Genomic DNA, 24,958 nt, shown 5'->3' with positions numbered 1-24,958 from the left:
ATTTAGCTTAAAATCACGTCATTGAATAAATTTTATCAGATTATTTTGAGATAGTGAGAGGCGGCCTTATCGTGGGATCTTTGGAAAAAGACATGGAATCACATGGCAAATACGAGATACTGTGACATAACGCACAACACCAACCGCCTTTCCCAAAACTATGAAATTAAGTGTTTGGGAGCATTATCTTGCATTGCTGTCATCTTGACTTAAGTTTCTCGCCCTTGGTATCTTTGTTTAACCATATTGTACTGCATTTAATTTTCATCCAATTAGCATTCTCTATATTTATTTATTAGGTAATCTACCGTTTAAGGTAGATTTTTGGATGGACAAAATTACTAATTCAACAATTTGTGGCCCATAGCAAAACACAACATCCCACTCTACATCAGGTCCCTCTTCATCTCTGAGTACTTTCTTCCTCCCTTCATCCCGTCCAACATCCCTATCCTGTTCCTTCCCTTTCCTCGTTTGCCTAACATTCTCCCCTCAATCACAGTCTTCAATATCCCGCTGCCGGTCAATACCCCCTTCATCCACTTCTCCTGCCTCCATAGGATTTCGCCCAACAAGCTGTGTCCCACTGGCTTTGTGGTCAACACATAAGTAGGAAAATATACACATAAACAAAAGTATATTATACATGTACAAGTATAAAAAACACTGATGTCTTTGCAAAAGTAAAGAGTGTGCAGCCTTATCATGCCAAATTTGGTATTATGCTTATGATGAGGCTAAAGAAGAGTTAATAACCAATGCACATATATTTGCAGAATTCTTCCTAATTATCCTTTAAACTTGAGGCCTTAAATTTCAAAATTAGCTGGAAAAAAGTTTAATGTCTAATTAAAATCACATACCTTGTAAATTGTTCCAGAGCACCAGGGATTTTAAAATTTCCTCAAAATTATGTTTTCACTGCTTTTCATTCATCCCAAGTTATGAAGGGAGTATGAGGTAAAAAATTGGGATCCAAAACACCATCTTTCCATGCAAGGTTGTGACTGATGACTTCATCCATTTATTTATAATCAGAAATTCAAATCAGTCACTTTTATTGCCGTAATTCATTTAAGGCCTCAGATTCAATTGAAGGTCTCCATTTCACCACCTTGTGGCAAATTAAATTGGAAATGTTTCAAATGGTTTAATTATTTAACATAACTTTTAATGATTTAATCAAGAAAAATCTTTGAGAAGATGAATCTAACTTTAATAGACTTACCTTTTGAAAACAGGAGGATGCATCCATAAGCAGTAGTTCTTGGAGAGTGAATGGGTTTAATAACTATTCCAAATTAATCCACGCATGAACTTTCCAAGACTCTCTCCCTTTGGTGAATTTGCTTCATATAAATATTATCTACAATCATTCCTAGTTCAATGCAACAATTTCAGAGTGTAAAAATCATTCGCCCGGTCAAGGCAAATTCTGGAATTCACCTTGAAATTGAAATTCACTCTGAAATTGTTGCATTTAAATGCATATAAGCAGATGACTCCATTATAAGTTACTGTTGTGGCATCTCCCACAGTTTCTTTGGAAAATTTCTAGTTCCTTTTCTTCATTGTTTCAGGGGGCTTTGGCAGTAATCCTATCTTTCACTATTTCATGTAATCATAGAAATCATGGAAACTCCTGGTCGTAGTTTTTCTTGAAATTTAATATAAGCATAAATCAAGAATAAAATCCAATGATTTTACAGCAAGAGGCATGATAACCCAGCATATACATTGAATACATGCATAGTTTTCTGCACAGAATTACATTATTTTTCAATTTTCACATCCATATATTTGTAAGCATCCATTGCATTTCCTAGTATAACACAAGATGGATGTTCCATCATGTACTTCAGAAACAAATATATTTGAGATGACAATTATATGTATAATGGGAAAAGTACACCTATGTTAGTCACTCATATGAACACAAATAGCTAATGACATATATGCATATAAGAAAATACTCATTCTGTCACCGATAAAAAGTGGACATTTGACACCCATGTTTCATAAATTAGTCATTTTACAGCATCACTATTGCAGGATATGTTTTTCCTACATGACTCCTCGATTGAGCTGTAATCAATGAAATAATGGAGGGTAAACACAAAAAAAATATCATGCCTTACAAAAAATTGTTGTACAATTACTGTAAATATTATTTTCCCAAATATTATTTACATTTGAAAATACCATGAGGCTATATTGGAAACATCCTGTGGTATTTGAAGAAGATACCTGTTGATAAATATACTACTTGCATTAAATGAAAGTAGGTTGATGGTAAATACAAGATATTCCAAGGTATTATATAAGCAACTTCATTTCACATATTTCAGGAATAAATTTCAAATCTGTCATAAAGTTTACACTCTGAACATACCAAAATTTGTTCAGTGTTTTCTGTGAAGCTTTTTTTTATTTAGCATATACAATTCTACCGTAAAAATGGCAACATATGATAATCATTGGGAAATTATTTTTACCCAGATTTTTATTCTACCATTAATTGATTATAATTCATTATCATAGCACCATGAATTAGTGCTGACCATTCACAAGAGCACTTTTAAGAAGAAACACTTTGCAAAAGATGTTTTCTTTAAACTATTCCATTCTTTATAATAACAGCATCCTTATAAAATTACTGACATCACTGAAAGACCATCAGCTTTCAGTAAATAGTTCTTTTACCTGTTTTCCCTGGTTGGTTTGATAGCTATTACTGCTCAAAGATAGAATTTCAGTAATTTTGAAAGATTTTTAAAAATAATAAGCTCTAAAAATTTGGGCTGTTGGGAAGTTATTTTCCATTATGATGGAAATTTTAATTTCCTAGAATACTTACATACTACCAAAAAAAGGGCAGATCTTTGAATATAGGCATTGTATCTGAGATTAAAAAACTCAGGTCAGAAGAAATTAAAATGAGCAATTGTACTTATGCCAACTTTTTTCACAAGCAAACAAACAAATTTATACAGTACAACAGCAATGTAATTAGCTCACATTAAATAACTTACTTAATTTATCTGGATGTGTAACACTGATTGTGAAAATACCAGTCTGATTATTTAGTTACTGACGGGTGGGTATGTTGTTTAGGAATAAGGGAATACCAGCTGCATATGATGCTTACATGCACATGGGGTTACAATGGACGTTCACACACTCAATCACAACCGACACAAATAGACACAAAAATTTGACTACACACAAGTATAACTGACTTTTCCAAAAAAAATGGATTCCTTGTAAGAGCAATAATTCTCTCTCACTCCGATTCTAACCACGTGTCTTCATAGAGTTTTTAGCTATCTGAGACAAGCAAAAAAGCTCACTGAGCACATTCTTGGAATCATCAAGACGTTTAAGCTGAAACACAGTATGTCTTCAGTTAGGGAAAAATGGCACCACGTTCACCAATCTCTGAATGCCTCTTACCTCCATCATCATGGTCCAGCACTATCTGCATTTCACTTTTAAACTTTCAAATGACTCCTTCTACAACATGTACTTCACTCAGTTCATATTAAACAGTCTTTCTGCATTAGCAAACCAAATGATGTTCAATGCAAATTTTGCTTCCTGCATACTTCCAACAAGAGTCAATGCTATTGTTACAAAGAAATCTGCTTGAATAAGCTTTGGTTGCATTAACTTTGGTAAAAAATTATTTTATATCCCTGACATCTAACATAATTATTCATATTAAAATATTTTAATGATCAAATAATACTAATATAAAACACTAGATGTAATTGGCTGATTGAATAGTTTTTTTCTTTGCTTTGTGCCTCATATGCCATCTCTTACTTTTTTCACATCGCTATATGCCAACCCTCATATTTCGAATCCTCACAGACTCTATTTACATGATGGTCTTCAAAGGGAAATTAGCATTTTTCTCTGGCCAATCCCCATTGACTGAGCCATGCTTAGGAATCAAGACCAGCCCAAGACTTGGGCCAAAAGTCAATATCATCATACTCTTCCCACACAAAGTCATTCTGAAGTCTTGTTGTTACATATTATCACCTTCAGCACAATATCTCACTGGGATTCCTTTTTCAACCAGCGAATTCCAGACCTTAAACTCCACAGCAATATCCTTCCTTGTCAGGGCTTTCCTTCCCTACCAGTTCCACTGCTGGAGCCTGGTGTCACGCCTCCGATTCCTTGGATTCTTTGCTGTATTCCTCCACCACGATTACTGGAACCATGGCTAAAATAAAAATATGCTAATTTGTATCACAAATATTTAATGACAAATTAATTGAAACTATTTATACTCACAAAAATTTGGTATTTTTTTTATTTTCTACTACATATTTCACTAAACTGGTATTAAAATGGACTTTTGATCCAAGAACAGTGCATACAAGAATGTTTTAAAAACTATCATTCATGAAAAAAACTAGTTTCGAACTGTATGGTCTTGCAAATTAAATAAATTTTTTTTAAATATTTACCAATTATAAAACAGAGTCTACTTCTCAGTAGATAAGATATTTCCATTCGCCTAAAATACAAGTTTCAAGCAGCTTAAGAGTGAGATGTGTGGTTTTAATAAGGCTCCCAGACATGAGGAACTCCCAGAGAAAATGAAATTTCACATCTTGACATCATTAGTTCCCAATAGCAAATTATTGATTATTAGGTGGCATTTTTTGAAAATTCAGCAGAACAAATTCCTACTGATGTTTAATTGGAAATTTCGGCCCTGGTGGCGGCGGGGTAACATCCTCTCCTACCAACCCATAGGTCGCGGGTTCGATTCCCGCCTAGGTGGATTTTCCTCCACCTAGGGCTTGGTTGTATGTGATTGTCTTCAATGTAATGTCTCTAATGTAAGGTTTAGGTGGAAGAAGGGACTATAGGGGACTTAAAATTTTTTTAACTACATATTTTTAATCATTTGGGCTGGAAATGGCCAAGTTTAATTATAAAAATTTTGAACGGCCGCAATCATTTGCTAAATCCAAGTCAAATTCCTTTTTCAGAATTGGAAAATATTCTTCCCTCAATTACCTCCGGTCATTTACAACTTTACTGTAAAAGCATTTTAAAAACTTGTAGGGGGAACTGGAATGGTTTCTGCTAATTAGTTTGTGTTACTTTTAATTGATTCAATGTTTTCAAAAGGTGCTGTGCCAAATTTGTTATTATTAGCCCAGATTTGTACAGTCACTGAAAATTGTACCCTATTACATAATTTTCTAATTCATTTTTTTTCAAAGAGATCTCAAAAATGTCACATTTTGATATTTTATATTTCAGTAATATTTTAAATAGTCTTTAAATTTGTACTTTAATACAAATGGCCAATTTTTCAGTTTAGCTTATTCATTTACGAGGTTGGTTTATTTTTCACATTTTTTTAACACTGGCTTCAGACATCATAGAGACTAAGTAAGACATTCTGATCCAGGCGAAAAATCATTACTATTCCCTGCATTTTTGCCTACTATCAAGAGGATCAGGAAAACTACACGGACCAGACAAAGGATTATGTTATTGGGAACAGACAAAGAGGCATCCAGGAATAGAGGGTGTGGATTAATTGAGAAGGCTAAGCAATAAAGTAGTTTGTGCCTCTTTAATATATGAAATAAATACCAAACAGAATAATAATTTCCTGTTAGTTGAAAAGTTTAAAAAATTTAAATTAACCGTAGCTCAAAATTTAGACTTCTCCTTAGGAAAGAGGAGCAAGCAAATTTACATAAAAATCAAATACAAATGACCATTAATCTCAAAGTTAGCGTTTCCACCGTGGACTTTTATCAATGATGATTTAACACCGCTCCTTAATTGAAATTACATTCACTGTGATGCAAAATGTGGTTGACTTTTATGAACTCTTCATGAATACTGAGAATTCTTTTTTATTTGAATTGACTAGATACACAATATTGTGCATTCTACACTAACAATAAAATAAATCTATTCATTAATGATTTGCATATCATATCATCATGATAACAGGATAAGCATTCATAGGATTTACAATGCATGTCAAAAATAATTTTGAGGAAGATTGAATATGAATTTGTTATCATGACAGCACTATGGTTGAAACCCCCCAATGCATTATAATTTCATGATTAATAATAGAAATGAAATAGAGGTTTGCTTTTTAAATGACTAATAGCTTTGCTGAGAAATTCAATTCATGATTCCTGATGGGAATACCCAATTCAACAAATGGCTGTGCTTTTTGTCTCTTCATCCCACCTCATTATCCTCAACCTCTTAACCTAAAGTACAATGTTCATATAACGCTGCCATCAGATCATTGGGCATATCCTAACCATTTCATTGTGAAGAAAAACACTGAGTTTATTAAACAACCTGAATTAGGAGTAGGGAAAAGTCAAAAAATATTTGTTGTGAAAATTCAAACCACTGCGGTAATCTTCAATCAAACATTTATGCCTAATTTAGTTCATACATGGCCAAATAATGCATTGAGAAATAATACTACTGATTAGTTACACAAGCTAGTGAAGCATGCTCATTTCTTTAGCTAAAAATTTAAGAATGCTGTAAGTAGTTAAAATAATTTTTCTAAAAAAAACGAATAAAGTGCATTAAAATGATTCTCAATTATTCATGTACCTACTTGTACTCTCTCATAATGACTTCCTAATCTAAAAATGATAATATTCTTCCAAATTTTATTATCAAATTAGAGATTTTTGCTGTTGACTTGCCCTTAATGACTTGTAACTTAATACTCCTGCCATACCTTGCTGATGTACTGAAGAGTAACATGAATACAAGATGAATGATAATGATTAATTCCATAGTCAATCACTTAATTTGTCTTCTTCAAAATTTGTTTCTTCTTTTTCACTGGACACATAATAGTGAATGCTACTTCCTGCACAGCCAGAGAATACTGTATAAGTTAAAAATGTAAGTTTTGAAAGAATGGCAACAAAGATGCTTTGATGCATAAATAACTGATGGCAGTCTTACAAATCTGAAGGATATATTTCTCACAGTAATAATAGATTTATAGATTGATTTTTGGTTTCTATAAATTTCCAATTAATAATACCTTAGATGATTATTAGATCAAGCACTTTTGCCCAGAAATTAAAGACTAGGTTTGGTAGCTTTGCTAGTTTATATTATTTTTATGACTGTCTAATGGAATGGAAATTTTTTAACTAATCATGTGGCTTCAAGAAACACTAAAAAGGACAGTTTTTAATAATAATTAAAAAGAAATGAAAAAACATAATGCCTAATGCTATTAGCCAATTCCTTTTTGTTGGGCTCTTGCTATAATTGTGACAAGTTTGGGGAAGATGGTGTGGGATAATTGAGTATCATGGAGGTATAATCGAGTATTATGGTGGAAGACGCAGTGCGAGGATATGGAAAGTCTGCAGAGGAAGGGCGAAATCGGTGCGCTGCACAGCAAAGTTAAATCTTTATTGGGAAGTAAGAAATGAATATCTATGCTAACAGTTAGAGATATGGCGGGAAAGGTAATAGTTGACATAGGAAAGATCCAAGAGAGATGGAAGGAATTTATAGAAGAACTGAATAGTAAAGAGCTTAGACCAACAAAGTTAGACATTGAAAAGGAACATGACGTAGAGGAAGATAGCTTAGGTCCAGGCATACTCGACGATGAGATAGAAGGGGCATTAAGGGAGATGAAACTAAAAAAGGCCGTGGGGGTGGATAACATTCCCGCGGAACTATTGAAATATTTAGTAAAATGTGGGAGGAAGAGGCTATATGGGCTGATCCGTAGCATTTATGAGGAAGGGGATCTGGCCGGAAGACTTTGTGAGATCAGTTTTAGTTCCTATTCCGAAAAAGGTAAAGGCTACATCATGTGAGGGCTACAGGACGATGAGTTTGATATCCCACGCAGCTAAAGTTGTTCTCAGGATCATAAGCAAAAGGATAGAGAGTAGGGTAAATGATTACTTAGGGGATGACCAGTTGGGGTTTAGGAAAGGGAGGGGTACGCGTGATGCCGTTGCAGTAATGAGATTATTAATCGAGAGGAATATAGATCACAACCAGGAGTTATTTGCCTGTTTCGTAGATTTCGAAAAAGCGTTTGATAGAGTGAACTGGGAAAAACCAATGAGAGGTTGAAGAAAATAGGAATAGATTGGAGGGACAGGAGGCTAATCCGCAACCTGTACATGTCTCAGACTGCTCAGGTACTAGTGGGGAACGGGGAGTCGTGATGGGCAGTGTTACGAAGAGGTGTAAGGCAGGGTTGCCCATTATCACCGTTACTGTTCAACCTGTATGCATAGGAAATGATCAAAGAGGCATGGGAAGAACTCGAGGTAGGAATGAAAGTGGGCGGGGAATTCGTAAAATAAGTTAGGTTTGCTGATGACCAAGCTTTAGCTTGTCAGTCAGCCAAGGGGCTGCAAGCATTGCTTAGTGAATTGGAAATTCAGTGCGACAGGTATGGGATAAGAATCAATATAAATAAAACAAAGGTTATGCGATTTTCTAGAAAGAAAAAGACCAAGCTTAACATTAAAATAGGAGGGCAAAAACTAGAGCAGGTAGAACAGTTTACGTATCTCGTTAGTGTTTTGGACCAACACGGTCAAAGTAGTAGGGACGTAAGGCGAAGAATTGCGCTAGGCAAAGAGGCTTTCACAAGGAGGAGGGAGTTGATGACGGGGACGTTGAGTAAGGATGTTTAGAAAAGACTCGTCAAAACTTTGATATGGAGCGTAGCTATGTACGGTGCGGAAACGTGGTCATTAAAGCAGGATGATAGACGTAGACTGGAGGCTTTTGAAATGTGGGTGTGGAGAAGAATGGAGAAGGTAAAATGGACAGAGAAGAAAACAAACGAGGAAGTACTTGGTAAGGTGGGCGAAGAGAGGGGTTTGTTGGGAGAAATCCTATGGAGGCAGGAGAAGTGGATGAAGGGGGTATTGACCGGCAGCGGGATGTTGAAGACTGTAATTGAGGGGACAATGTTAGGAAAACGAGGAAAGGGAAGGAACAGGATGGGGATGTTTGACGGGATGAAGGGAGGAAGAAAGTACTCAGAGATGAAGAGGGACCTGATGTAGAGTAGGATGTTGTGTTTTGCTAGGGGCCACAAATTGTTGAATTAGTAATTTTGTCCATCCAAAAACCTACCTTAACCGGTAGATTACCTTAAAAAATGGAGGTATTTTATTCCAATGCTTTCCAGCTTTTACTGTTGATGATATTCATGCAAAGCCAGAGGAAGACTGTAGAAGGGTGGCGGAGTGGGCCATGAAATTTCATTATTTATATGGTGCTTCATTGTAGGTATGTCATCTTCAAGATTGGGTGAAGTGAGAACACTGAACCAAGAAAATGTTAGAATTTATGCAAAATATTAATACTGATACAAAACCCTTGAATAGGTAGCTGTTATATTGTTTCAAAAGATGGGAAAGACATTTTTAAATAGTATAATTTAGTTTGTTAATGCTAGGAAAGCAAAAACGAAATTCACTGACATTAACGTACCATTAAAAATATCGCACCAGATATAAATATGATATCCTGTAGATGGCAGGATTTTCTTCAGCTATCAATGAGGGATTGCTGCAATAGTTAATATGAGGTAGTATGGCGAAGTAATGAACAAGCTTTGAGAGATCTCAGGTACGAGAAAAATATCAAACACCTTTTTGAGCTGCCTGTTTCACTTGAAACAATCGAGAACGGCCCGCGGAAAAATACTCAGTCTCATGGAATAGGATCCCCTAGAGTAATGGGGACAATTTAAATAAATAGGGACATTGTCACTACGAAACAAGTTAGTTACACAATTTACGGTAGCATATTCTTCACGTTATTGGCATGTTGCTGAAAATACGGATCGAAGAAATAGAGTCAGAGAGACTGTTCCCGTAAGCGGAGATGAAATATGAAACTTATGTGGCGGTCTTTGCCTGCGGTGAGGAAATTCTGACGTGTGTTCAGGAACTCGTAGATAAAGACACAGGAAGATAAATGTAGAGGCAAAGGCAGGCATATCATACACGAGGGCTACAAAAGGACGAATGACCGCAGGCGAAAAACTGGAGTTGCGGGGCAGGATCGTGCCAACGAACCGGAAACGGCACTAGAAATATAATGAAAGTAGAGAGAGGCCTGCGGCAAAAATATAAAAAGGGGGAATGGGAGAGGAGAAAACATCATCGGGGCCATGTAAGGAAAAATGTACGAAATGGTCTAACAGAGAGGAAGGCAGTTCATTTCCAAGGATTTAAAGGGGCTATGTTCATCCCAATTGCCACGAAGGTAAAAATTAAAGAAAAACAAGCAGAGCCACCAAGAGAAACTGGAGCGTGTAATAGACAAAAGAGAAGAGGAATAGATGATAATGGACAGAAAACAAGGCGCCACAAAGGAGAAAGGAAATAATGAATAGAAAAAAATTACATTCACAAAAAAATTCTCATGAACAAGACAAAAATAGGCCCATCCTATTGGTATCAGGAACAGTATGGACTATGGTCTACTTGTGAAAGCTACTTTTTAACAATAGTTTACTTGAGAGTGAAGTGGTGGGCACCACTATATACAAAAAATTTCGTGCTAATCGAGATTTACGTTATTATTCCAAATTTGATATTTGGAAGGATTTAGCGGTCACCGCGCAATGATTTCAGTCAAATAAATGAACTCGTCATTCATGTCCGTCTTAAAATTAGTTTCAAAGAAGATAAAATGATTTCATACCAGGGTTTATTTAGTCAAGCAGAAGTACGGAACAAGTTTCAAGCCAACGATCAAAACAAAGTGGGGCATTAAACAAATCCATTAACAGAAGTCGTCAACATGCTGCTTCCTGAAGGAGCGTGGGTCTGAGAATTTCAGAGGTACCAATCCAAACTAAAGGCAGTATTCAGTGTTACCAATGAAAACGTGTCTTTTCACCATTTCTAACTCGGGGTCGGGATTGCTTTTGAACTACATCGTGACATAGGACGAATATTTAAATGATCAAGATCGATTTTACTCAGGATTAGCGAAATATACATAATTCTACCTTTCATCATCGATATTACTGATTTAATTGAGTCTAAAATGGCCACGAGGATGCCACGATAAGCGAAGAAATTGGCATTTCTGTCCACAGGAATATCTCTCTATAGTCATTGCAGCTTGCCTAAAAAATATAATTTTTCATTAAATTTTCTGGCCGCTAAAATGTCATGCGACGATGCGGCACCGATAAACTTGAAAGGCGAGCCTTTGGATAAAGAGCGTGAGTTCACACTACCGCAAGCGTAAATAAATACTTCAAAAAGGTCTTTTATTTTTTTCCATAATGAGGGGAATTGTGAATGATGTGAATGTAAACACAAAGTTCACCTCCTTCCGTGAAAAGAGATAATGTTTCATTGCGGAATATTAATTACGTAATTATGGTCTTTGCTGTTCTTCGAAAAATATGGGCTCGCCGTCCGCGAAAGCACATTAATCTGAAACACGCATCCGAAACCATAACAAATGTAGTCGACAACATTACGTTCTCATTTCATCCATTTGCGCTCAAATTTCCATCAGCATCCCGACAGTCATCAAAAGACATTTCCACAACACCATTATGATTCAACGAAAAATTGTTTTTCCTTGATTAACCCAATTAGCCGGATTATTACTCACGCCGAGATTGAAAAACACCACTATACAGATGTACGCTTTATTTTATTGCAGTCCGAGGTTGTTTATAAAGGACTGCTAATGAACCCCAATATCCATTTTCCAAACCATTATATATCTCATTAAATTTGTTATTTCCTTCGATTACAAAGCCCTAATTGCAGCCGAAGTTCATTTTGTAATAAATTAATGTTGAAAAATTATTCCAATATGATGACAACTAGATAATTAACGAAAAGCTAATTCATCCATGCTTCTTAATATCAGCTTCAATAGCACAATTTTATTCATGTGTGTAATTATCAAATTATAATGATTCATATCATACAAACAAGAACCAATTAGTCGCTTAGACTAATGAATTATACCATTTCGAAAGTATCTTTGGAAAAATCCTAGAGAATGACTAGGACACTACTGTGAGGGTAGTGATTTTACTAAAAGAGCTGGTATTGTTACAAATGGAAAGAGTTTTACATACAGCAGGAGACTTTCCAAGGGATCAAAAAAGGGGAAATGATGCTTCAGTCAATTAATTTGACTATCGGGCTCTCCGGGTGAATTGCAGGCCGGTGGCGGGACTGGTGCTTGTTGAGGGCGCCCAGAAAGAAACGAGTTAAATTATTTGACATATTTCTTTTGGAGCGATATCGCGACTTTCTTCGAACTAACCACTGTGCATTACATTTTACAATTACAAACACCCAAGTCTTAGGCGGAGGAAAACCCACCTCGGTGGTAATCGAACCCGTGTCCTCTGGGTTTGCAGGCGAGTTGAATTATATAGTACGATACCAAGTAATAAAGAATGCTATAAATATTTATCTCAGGTGGATCTCATTTATTTTAGTTCTAGAGTACGAGATTCTCATAATACCTCATTAATGCGTGTAGTTACTTAGTTAACACCACTCACAATCAGCAGGATGTTTAGGATGTTCTAGGAACTCGATTTAAAAACCCAAACGATTCACGGTAACATTTGCCATGCACAAAAAAGATAAACTCGTATTTCATTTGGGCTGATTCACTATCGACGAGGTAAACCCATCTTCGATTCACTTCATAAAAATTATATCATTTAATTTAGCCTGAGAAATTGTGAAGTACTTCGTTGATCATTTAATTTTTTCTTTCACTGCCATTTCATGATTATGATTGAAAAACCATATCCTTTATGTAGGATATTTCTATACTCAAGTATTATTTATAGTTTAGGCAGGCATTAGCGTTTTTTAAAATAATTCCGACACCATATCTAGTATATGTACGTACGCATGTAAGTATGAATAATGAGAAACAGGTGTGGTGGCGGACCTAAGCGACAAATATCTACAGTATATATCAGAAGCGTTTTAAAATGTTGAACTTGTAATAAGATATTGGAAAAAACACTGCTTTTCTCCAAAAATCTTGATTTTGAGGTAAAAAAAATGCTCACTAAAAGGGCACTAATGCCATCCTCGAGCATTTTGCACATCAATACATAAATTAACTCATTAACCTTATCGATGCATGTTGATTCTATGTTTTTAATATAGAATGATGAGAGGCTAATAATAATTTTGCATACAAATATATTCAGCTATTATTTCAATAGTTTCAGCCTCAACTTTGTGGAAGTTCATTTTAATAAATGAAAAAGAAACACTTTATTCCAATCCACCACTTTATTACAGGTACGACTAGTTTCGACGCTACGGCGTACCTGAGGATGACGCCGTAGCGTCGAGACTAGTCGTACCTGTAATAAAGTGGTGGATTGGAACAAAGTGTTTCTTTTTCATTTATTCAGCTATTATGATTACATGCGTCTACATAACAATTTCACCTCCAGTGTTTCTTAGTAAGCTAAACAAATTGATTCTCTGAAATTGTTGCAAATTGCATTATTTTTTATTTACCTATACATAAATTATACTTATTAGTTTTTGTGTTTAGTTCAAACAGATTTTGACAGTGGCACTGTAATTAGTATGCTAAAATAAATTCAATCATATATAATTAACTAACATGCATCAACTCGTATACTCGTATTAAAGATTAAAACACCAAAATTTGGGAAAATAATATGCATGCAAATAGTGCAATTAAGACTAGTAGAAAAATACGTGATCAAAATTGAAAATAGGATAATTATTTTGCATAGTCTATTTTGCAGAGGTTCCAAAATAATTATAAGATTTCAATGGTTTTCTAGACCTGCATCAAGGGTAGCCTTATTGCAAAAGAGTCTGCTTGCACCAAACTTTCTCCCCTTCTATGGTATACCATCCGCAATCCAGGTAGCCTCACAACTATTGTAATTTTTTCATCCTTTTCTGCTGATTATCATTAAGTAATAATTCCTGCTTCCCATACATTGCTTTTAGAAATGCTTAACCTAAGTAACTACAGATTAAATAGTAAATTGAACTTGCCCATTAAAAGAAAGCAATGCATTCGATAGCTAATTAGCCAATTTTAAAATACTCTACTGGCCATATGGTGCTGTCGAAAACAGTCTTACTTCGAAGTCCGAAATATAGCGAACCACTTGCAGATTTAAGCATGAAGTCAATATTCAATGCACTTAATTAAGGTGGTTTATGTAAAATATCCTTAAAATACAGGAGCTCCAATTATTTAATTAATTACTCGATTAAGTCAATTAATACTCGATTAATTTCGATTATCAAGCGTGACCATGACTAATGTTAGGCTAAGTTTTTAAAGGTTCTCCCTGGGGATTATTAAAATTCCATTTCGGAGATCGAGGTTTCTGTTTGAAAGGCTCTCTTTAAGTTTTATTTGACGAGCACAGTTTGACAGCACCATTCACCTCTCAGCAGCCTAAATCAAACTCTATGCCAACGTAGTATTCCCTTCCCTCACCTCTCTCTCTCTCTGATATCTTCGCCATCATCTGCAACCTGAGGACGCCTAGGCTCCTCCCGAACACTACCGGCATTTTTGGTAAAGGCCTGCTTCAAGCGGCAACCTTTTACTGTGGAATTTTTGTGTCAGTCATGTTCATCAAAACAAATTAACAAACAAGCATGGAACAAAGCTCAAAAATCAATCAAATCATACACACAAATTAATCAACAATTACAACCATTATGCACTCGTAAGTTTAGCTCAAAGCAAATCAAAATGAATACAGAAAGGGGAGTTAACATTTATCAATTTTGTTTTATATTGACGAAGTTGTGGGAAATATTTATAGGATCTGAACACTTACCACATGAGGTAGATGGAGACTGCCACAAACACAATGAAGACACAGCCGATCCCAATCATTGCAAACATCCAAATGTTAACGTCATCATCTTCTGCATTCGGCAGGGAAAACCATGGAAAGGAATAGCCGCAGCATGAGAATAACTGTCATAAATGCATATAAAAACATTTGCACGAAAATGAAGGTTTTTACTTATACAGCTGACTTTACTTTAAACGACTGACGTACTTTAAAAGTAAGCCAATAAATCGTACAAACTTTCTCAAATAAAATTCTAAATATTTACTCCTAGGTTCATAAATAAACAAAAATATGCATACCGATGTGCAGTTTTTATTATCAATGCATTGTTTTACCCTTCCTCTTTTATGCATTTATCTTCCTCTTTCATGCATTGATTTGAAAGCATTCTAGAATGATCATTGACTTCGCATTCGTTCAAATACTTATACCAATTTCTTCCATTTACCCTGTCGTATACCCCCTTCAAATCGACGAGTGCACAGTTGACTTTCTTTCGCACGTCCAAACATTTCTCCGGTATTTGCTTAAGTGAAAATAAATGATCCATGCGTTCTTTATCAGACATAATATCACGAGGCACAAACCAGATTGTTTTCAATGTGACTCTTCGTATTATTACGATTAACATTTTAGCGATCACACTCCTTGCATAATAGAAAGGCAAATTGATATAAAATATTTACTTTATATACCTCAGTCGATACTACATTATTTCATTTCCTTAAGGATAAAGTTGACTAGCGTTAATGAAAGAATTTGTGCGAAAAGATTCATCGGTAAATTTAGCCAAAAATTCAGTATTTAGTCCATATACTCATCTGTACCGTCTATCCTTGCTGATTTTCCGATTTTCAAATTTCTTAGAATTGTTGCATCACTTTCACTTAGTAAACTCCATGGAATTTTTCCTCACATGAATTAAATATATTTAACATTATACAATATCAATTTAATTTGACTCACTTTCTTGATACTCGCAAATATTATTTTAAACCTCAAAATACCCCTCCATCAGCCTTCCGCATCCATCCCAGACGATTTCATTGTTTCCATTATTCATCGCATCATTCCTCTGTTCTATTTACTCGTGCATGAAACGGATTATTTCCTTAACAGTTGATGGAAAATTTTCCTGCTTCCGCCATTCGTATTTATACCTTTTTTAAACAACATAACCCCATTAAGTTGTATTCTAACTGCATTATATGCTACGTTTCATCCGAGCTTCTTCACCTCTGGCTGATTTCATTTATGAAGAATATGCCTTTCTCTGTAGTAAACACGTTTTCATTCCTACAACTATTATATTGTATTGCTGTGGTTGCACATATTTCAAGTAAATTTTTCTACTCTCCCCGACATTAGTCAAACTGCCGTTTTCCATTCATTGGTCCCACTCCATTGTGTCCTAAATTACCTTACCTTCAAGCAAACATTCATACTACAATCTTAAATCTCTGTCTTTCTGTTCGCCTTGTTTTATCGTAAATTGGTTTTGCACTTTAAACTTCCCTGTTAACCACTGTCTCCCAGATATACTTTAGAAACGATGGTATATGTGGTCTCATCTAAAATCATCACCTCTGATTGCGCTCACGATAGCAGATATTTACCACAAATTTAATGAAAGCATTTTGTGCTGTTTTATACACTGATATATTAAGTGACTCTCTCGAAGCATGCAGACCACATACACTCATCCTTTCCCATCATTGGATAAAATAATGCCATGATGATTTTATCTCGGCCACAAAACCAGGAAACAACCCCTTCGATTCCTTCCCTTTCACAAAAATTAAAACCAACATTAGAAACCTCAAAACAAGCAGACACGATTTAAGTGCATAATAAAAGAAAATGCCAAAGCTCCTTTCTAACACAATTTGGGCGACGTAAAGGGAAAGGAAGCGGGAAGAGGAGGAGGGACAAAGGGCAAACGAGGTGAAGCATCTGAATTTTAGGAGAGCGGAGACGAGACCGGCGATGACTGTCACGGAGGGGGTGTGGTCGCTTGGGGTGAGTTTTGCAGTCGGGAGAACGACAGGCGTGGACAGTTTTGGGAGAGGAGAGCTTAAGAGGCAGATGGGCGAAAAGGACAAAGGGAGAATGGAGTTGGATGGAGATTGTGCGCGGGGGCGATCGATGCACCGGCCGGTGAGAGCCACTTCGAAAAGGAAGGGAGCCGAAGAGGGATTAACCGAAGCGGGATGTTTAGGGAGGACGACCGAGGAACCAGAGGCAGACTAATTTCGCATCAAGTGGAACGATATCCCTCTCTATCCGTATCCGCCGCAGGCAGGCTTAATCATTTCGACGGGAAGAGGATGAATATAAAAGAGTTTCGTGGAAGTACGGAATTAGATTGAGTAGTCAGTTGTATTGTGGTTCCTGAAAATTGCCCTGCGGCTATCACGTGAGATTTGTTTTAATAAAATAAAACATGTTCACGGCAGTGAACGTTTTATAATGAATATTTTATGAGTATTCCTATTCCTTTGAAGATCTAAAACTCTAAATTTGGTTGACGCACAGCGGGTAAAGAGAGAAAAAGAAATTCAATTTCCAGCTGAAAGAAATGCTTAGATTCAGTCGAGAGCGCTTTTCGATGAAAGGAAAGACAAAACAAAAGAGACTTAAGTGAGAAAATAGTTTTAAAGGCGGGACTCCTTTTTTTAGGCCACATGTACCAAGGGAGTGAGCTCTGCCTTTCGCTAGAGGGCAATTTGTTAAATTAAATACAGCTAATCATTTTTTTTAAAGGTGCCACTTTGATTAGTAATTTAAAAGAAATTCATATATCTAAGGTGAGAAATAGAGAGGACACATAAAAAATGAATAAAAAACACTGTTGATGGGTTTTGCTTTCTTTTCTGAGGACAATCACTTTTGAGTAATTTGTTTTCACTTGATCATTATTTTTATCATTATTTTGGAAATTTAGCGATGAGTTTGCCCAGTGTGCCCGCAATTAAAGAGATCATAAATCGGGATTGTAATGGCCTCTTTATTGTTAAACGAGGGAAAACTTCTTTGCGATAAAAATAATAGAATAATGCCATTCATCTACTAATGAGCATGCAAATTGAGTGTAAATTATATTAAAAGCAAAGGACAGAGCAAAATTGACTGAAAATTGAAATTGGATGAAAATGGTCCCTCCCGGCAGCCATGAGTGTGGGGTTCGATTGCCAAACCCCATAGCTTAGTTTGTCCGTGGCACTAGCCGCAGACGTGAAGAAAATATTCTCGGGGAGTCCTTAGCCATTGGAGGTGCAAACACGCCCTCCGTGTATGAAACTTGGATAATGGATACTTGCGCCAGAGGATTACGTAGCTGCAGAATAGCGGGGAAAAAGAGGTTCATGAGGGAGTCAACGGGTGAGAGGTGGGTGAACGGAGACAGAGGGTGACGGACGGCTCTGGTTTGCGAGTGGCGACATGGGGTGATGGGATCGATGGGGTGAGGGGGCGGAGGGACATGACGAAAGCCGTCCCGGGCATCTAAGCCACTAATGTGACATCGAAACCTTTCACTTCTGTTATGACGCACTTTCCTTCACCCTCTGTCGCCATGCTCTGTGAAAACCTCCGTGAAGCAAAGAGGAAAATGGGATTTATACGGTGCCCAAGTCTTTCAACGGTGAGTTTTTCCATTTATTTGGCGTAATAATGCACCAAAAAATTTGGTAAAATATAATTCAGGAAACGGTTCACTATAGCAGTGGTACTCGGTCAAGATAGATTCATTTTTCTCGAATGGCATTCAATTGTATACCAAATATAATGATAAATGCACACCTGTTCAAGCAGATGCCGATTTTTAGTGGTTATGCGCCTTACGCAGCAACGGATACGTGATGATCAATTTTATGGCTGCGGTATTTATCAATAACCAAAATATATTCGAAATATCTGTAATAATAGGTGAGCCTACTGAATATTAAGTTAGAATAACAATTACTGCGAATTTCATAGAGAAATTATCTTAGTCAATGCATAAATATCTTTCATACTAGGATCAGAGTATCATTTGCAAGATTTATCGTAGGATCATAGTCTTCAAACTAATAATGAAAAGTGGATGAAGAATACAAAATAAGACGTGCGAAGCACTTTGATGCGCCGAAAGGTAGGATATTGAGTAAGCAAACGATTCAAAAAGCACCAAGTAAGATACAATTGAATTCGGTACAAGAACGGAGATATGCGGATACAAATAAAGCGAAGTGGCCGAGAGAATGTTTAAGCCATATCACAAGAGAAGAGATCTCAGTACAAAAATATTGAAAAATTATCGAGTGGATGAAGATAAAAAGGGAGATATTATCATATTGTAATGATATCAGAATTCGATGCAGCAGTTCAGGGTTTGCCTATGAAAAAGGTTCCCGAATCGATGATATTGCTTCGAGGTTCATTAAAAATACTCGAAAGAACACTTTCACGACTCGGCAAAAATTCTTCTGCCGTGAGCACTCGATTGGAAAATAACGTTAGATACGCCGAGGGACGCAATTGTTTCCATTTCCAAAAAAAGTGGGCAGATGGTATGAGAACTCTTAAGCCAAAGCGAAGCGCTCGTCGATATTGGAAAGAGAAATCTACAAAATAATGAATTATAAAGAAGAATAGTTACTTCTAAGAAGAAGGCCAATTTGAATTTAGGAAAATTACGGTCACCAGAGAAGCTATTTTGGTTTAAGCTATAATACTTAAGCATACTATATAGTCTTAATGTGCGGCAAAATATGGAAATTACAATCTGGACGGGATTTTGTGGGTGTGGAAAAATCATTTGGTAATGGTGACTTGAATAAAATACGCATAATTATGAAGAAAGAGCCTGTTAATTATGAAAGAGCTCCCTCCAGCTTGCATAAGGAGTGGGTGGTGGTTATCATCTCTGGACCCATCATTTAAGAAGCAATTATACAGAACGACATAAAAGCAAGAGTTTGTACTCTAACTTATTATCTTAAATGCCTACTTGGAGATATGAATGAAAATGGGTAAATATTTTTCAGGAATTTGTATCTAGAAAGAAAATTCAATATCATGAGTTTTTCCAGTGACAGAAATGGTGTGGCAAACAGACGAAGAGGAATGAAGTAGATTGCTTAATTCAGGGCGTGAAGGGGTATGATCTGAAGATGACAGCCTGTAACAGTAAATGGAAGGCAACACAGACACTAAATGGGAGAATTGAAGGGAAATAAGGAATGATTTTGTGATTCAAAAAGAATAATCAGGAGCGATCTTATAAATGAAGAAGGAAACGATAAATATAAATGCACAAGCAAAGAAATAACTCTACCATTGGAAAATGTGTAATAAAATTAGGCAATGCAAAACTTGACCTGGATGTAGCAATATGTTGTAACCATTTGACTGAATACCAGTGGTGATGGAACAAGAAAAAAGGAATAACTTACTCATTTTCCGAAAGCCTGACCTTTACATTGGCCCAAAATAACAGCAGATATTTGCATTGCGGGGCACAGAGGAGAAGAAATAACAAACATATAAAATTTGCAGCTACGATCGATGTTCTCTGTTTGCTCAACAGGGCAGAAAATATTATTTTTCCAGATTTTGGACCTTTGAAAAAGTTAAAAATATACAAGCCCTAATCTGGATCTAGTTTATCTCACAATTGGAAGGGTACAGATATATCAAACTTTCAAAATACCTCTGGTTAATACTCGTATAAACATCATTTCTCCTGTTAGGTAATATTCTCTTTTTGATAAAACTTTAGAATTTTGCGGCATTCCAATATTTTTCCCATTTACTTACCTTGATTGTGAATTTACACTGGATTCTTACTTTCTTCTTTTACACTACGTAGTACTTTTTCATTTGCAGTCCTCTATATCGAGTTCATTTTTTAACACTTCTTCATTTTCGGAAACCTATTATTTGTGCTTATCTTCTCTAGTCTAACATCAGATTTCATAACCATACCGATCTATAGCATTCATTTATGTCTTGAACTAGAACTTTTATCGTCAATACGTCATTTGTAAAGATTACTTGGCGAATAGAATGTATATTCAAATACCAACATCACTTTGTTCATTATCGTCCAATATACTGCCCTAAAATGTGAAATTTTTGCGAGCATTACATTGCATTATATTGTCTTCCTAGGTTTAATTTGACATTCATAATTGTTCAAAATCTCACCACTTTCCTTTTCTTTTATTTATGACTTGTTCTTATCCCAATTAGGTACCTCCCGAAGCAGAAAATAATGTGAACTCATTGTCAACCGAGGTTATGTGAGTGAAAATGTAGAAACTAGAAAATAACTGCAGTTATTGGAGATTCAAAATAAGAAGTTATTTTTTGAAGACGCTGCTTAACATATTTTTTACGCCTTTTATGATATATACACACGCAATCATACATTTTTTGGTAAAGATTATGGCAGAGAATTGCACAAAGTACTTTATTAGAGGAAAGATTAACGCAGTAGAAAAAATATTTTCATGTAAAGGATTTGCAGTGTGAAAATAATCCCGAACATATGGTACGAATCCCTCAGTGAATAATTAAATATCTGTTATATAGGTTTATAAATACTATCTACACCTTCAAGATACTCGTTAAATAATAGGGAAAAAACTTCATAAGTTCCAACAATTTTAATTTACTCAGATCAGTTTCGTCGAAGAGTCGTCATTTGGTGACGCAAAATGTCGGCTGTTCGACGAAACCGGATGATTCAAATAAAAATCAGTGAAACTTACAAAGTTTCATTTTTTACAATTCATGATGAAGCTCCATCATTTCAAGTTGAGCCGAATGCCACCGAATACTATACCTCATAAAATTACAAGATTTTATCCGATTTCCAAATAATGCGATTGCACGAGAGCACAGGAATGTGCTAACCTTTTTAATATATTTTAACGCTAATTAATTAGTGAAACTATCAAATTTCCGGTTTTCCACCACCCTGGAAAGCGTTTTAGCGGAATTTCATTATGGTCATATTTAGCTGCATTCAAAACTATCATTTTTTCGACGCCATACAATTTTTTCCTATGGCTTGTACCCGTAAAAAATGACGTTGAAAAGTGAAGTGCCTTAAAAGAATACTTGGACAGCATAAGTTACCTAATATAAGGAAAAAAAAGGATCATTTTGAATAGAGTCCATGGAATGTCAGGCAAAAAGCCTGGAAATTTAAACTCCGTTCAACAAAAGAAGCAATTTCGTCGAATTAACTTGTGAGAAATTTCATAAAAGGGAAGAATGAAATGTTTTATTGCAGCCATAAATGGATTAAATGTTTTGTTTTGTGTAGGAATTTCATAGGTACTAATATTTTGCATGATTTTGGCTAATTTCGATCTGATGCTGAATCAAAAAAATCAAAACTTCCATAGCTGAATGACCATGCTAGTGCAGACGTATATATTCTATATAAGCACACTTCGTGGAATGTTCCGCATTCTGAAGGGGGAGAAAGTTTGGGCAGATCTTAGGAAGGAGGCGGGGAACCCAAATTTTATAGGGAGAAATGACCAAAAATTCGAGGTAAAATTCCGGGCACCAAGAACGAATAAAAAAGATTTTCTTTTCTAAATAAAACAATTGTTGATTGGAACATCTTACCTGCAAAACTATTCGAGCTCGTTCCTAACAGAGTGCATACTTTTAAGAAAATATGTAAGGAATTTATGTAATAATTCGATTGATGTGTGGTGTAAAAGTATATGCAATAGCTTAATTTTTTTAATCTATCTTTTTTCTTGCTGATTGATTGATGTTAATGAGATGGGGATTTTCTTGCTTTGTGAAAGAGATTTGTGTTTTGAAGTTCCCTTTAAGTGTACTTTTGTTTAATGACTGATTTTACTTTTGTGATTATTTGGGACTTGTGTGCCACCTGACATTATCTGCACATGTGGATTTTAATAAATATATATAAATTCTTTGGTGTGCACAATAAAAAATCAAGAAAATATTTTCAAAGTAAAAAAAGTCTTCGGAATGGCCGTTTGAATAATGAATTTTAGATTAATACTAGACATGACACCATTCTACATTACTGTAAAAAGCACACTTCGTTTACATGCTCTCTTCTTCAATCAGCATGCGAAAGATTCGAAACTTCCGGCAAAGATATGACGAGGAGTACGTAGTCGAGTCGAGGGACAGGGAGAAGGTGGAGAAGGACTGAATAGGATGAAAAAAACCATAGAAGAGGAAATTCTATTGGTATATAAAAACATCCAATTGCGGTGGTAGATAGCCAAAGGATATACAGAAAAGGGAGGAAATATTGACGTGTATGCTGGGAGAATTCTACGGTGGGCAAGGGTCCTCGTACATGTTTGGATAGGGAGAGGAAGAGAGAAGGGAGACTGATTTCTCAGAAAGCTTTTGCCTTGAAGAATATGCAGGGGACGAGTGATGGCCCAGTAGACAAAAGATCGAAAGATGAGAAAGAGGGAGCGCGGGTCTATATGAAGGAAAGGACCCCAAAGATTTGTTAAATCGATAAACCAAGGCACATTCTTGGTATGCAAGACATCATCTAGTCAAATTCGGTCTGAGAGTGAAGAAATAGGGAGAATAGGCGTCTGGTCAATATACGCAGTACTTTTTTAAAAAGTGGAAAAAAATGTCCTTGCAAGACCCGCCATGAAAATTACAATCGCCTATTACTTATACCCAAAAATTTCCACTTTCGACTGTCGCTTGGAAAAGAGAATTATCCTAAATCTGGCAAGTTTCTCCGTCATTTGAGTCAAATTAATGGAAGGATCAAGAGTCATATAGACCCATGGCGGAAAAGGTGGAAGTCCGGGATACTATTACTTGTCACCTATCTGTAGGAGAGAGAAGGCAAAAATTGACAGCGGCGTCACGAGGTAGAAATGGCGACAAAATTCGATCAACCCTTACAAAATTATCACGCGCTAGTAGATATGATTGCGGGTAAACTACGAGGCCACGGAATGAGAGGCCATGTTCAATACTGATCAAGGATACTTGGGAAATAAAATAGGAGTCAGGTGTAGGTGATTGATGAAGCCATTATTAGCATAGCATGCATGCCTTTTACGTCTTCTGGAAAATGAAATTTGACACTTTAAAGCAAAAGCTACCATTAATAAGTTAGGCTAGCACAGAATTTGATCCTCAGATATTGTTAATTTACATTTCCTTACAACAAATATCTCAAAACTGTGCATACGCAATTAAGACAATTAACTTTGCTAACATTGTTACTGACGCATGGTTCACTGAACCGGGCTGCCGGGAATATGTACGCTGATTTTCTGGGATGCTGTTAAATATTGACTCCGCGGTTGAAGCCCCAACGCGAGGAACATAGGCTCCGATGATTAGTCATGTCTTGGGGAAATGTCAAGAAATCCGCGAGCGGCGTTAGGAATCTTCAAGCAGATTCCTCTGCCCTTGGTTGACAATCCATCCGTCGTTGACTGCGCGCGTAATTCTAGATTGCAAGACGTGTTGGTTTAGCAAGGTAACAATCACATTTGATTTTTTTCCTTTTAATAATAACTGGAGGTTTACAGAAATGTTTAAGTGTGATTCACGAAGGATAAAACAAGAAAAGCTATTAGACGTGTCAGTTCCTCACGCCTTAATTATTCCTCTACGTGTGACTTAATTATTCCACTGCGGAAGTGATGAACTTACCAGACTGAATCATGGCGGTGGATGATTCAATTCTGTGCAGCGGTGCCAGGGTGGCTGATAGTTTATATTTAAGAACTTGTTATCTGTATTTACTGCCTACCGATTCTTACAGGTCCCTACATGTATTCATATTCGAAACAATATTTTCTTCGGTTTGGCAGATTATCCACACCTCCTAGTACGAAAGTTGTTTTCTTTTATTTTGTCATTTTTATTGGGCAAAACTTGAGCAATGATTTCATACTTCCTGTGAAGCACTCCAAAAAAGTTCCACTTCGATAGATTCTCTACATCGTTTGGGTGTGGCGTAATACATATTAACAGCAGCGTTACGCTGTTGTGAATGTCTGCCGAGATGTCATCTAT

General features: G+C 36.1%; 1 protein-coding gene across 1 annotated transcript in view; it reads right to left on the bottom strand.

Moving 5' to 3' along the window:
- Window positions 1-1,648: 1,648 nt before the first annotated feature.
- The window catches only part of LOC139687406 (thrombospondin type-1 domain-containing protein 7B-like), a gene marked incomplete at its 5' end in the record, with an annotated part of 198,011 nt that continues 174,701 nt past the window's right edge, over window positions 1,649-24,958 (bottom strand). The window contains 2 exons of the mRNA XM_071584567.1: window positions 1,649-4,234; window positions 14,888-14,978. Coding sequence (XP_071440668.1) covers window positions 4,129-4,234; window positions 14,888-14,978 — 197 coding nt within the window. The remainder of the gene's footprint in view (window positions 4,235-14,887; window positions 14,979-24,958) is intronic.

Source organism: Hetaerina americana, unplaced genomic scaffold (assembly GCF_022747635.1).
Source record: "Hetaerina americana unplaced genomic scaffold, ioHetAmer1.1.p SCAF_1, whole genome shotgun sequence".
Classification (NCBI taxonomy): domain Eukaryota; kingdom Metazoa; phylum Arthropoda; class Insecta; order Odonata; family Calopterygidae; genus Hetaerina; species Hetaerina americana.
The sequence above is the reverse complement of the archived record's forward strand: the minus strand, read 5'-3'. Positions and strand labels throughout refer to the sequence as shown.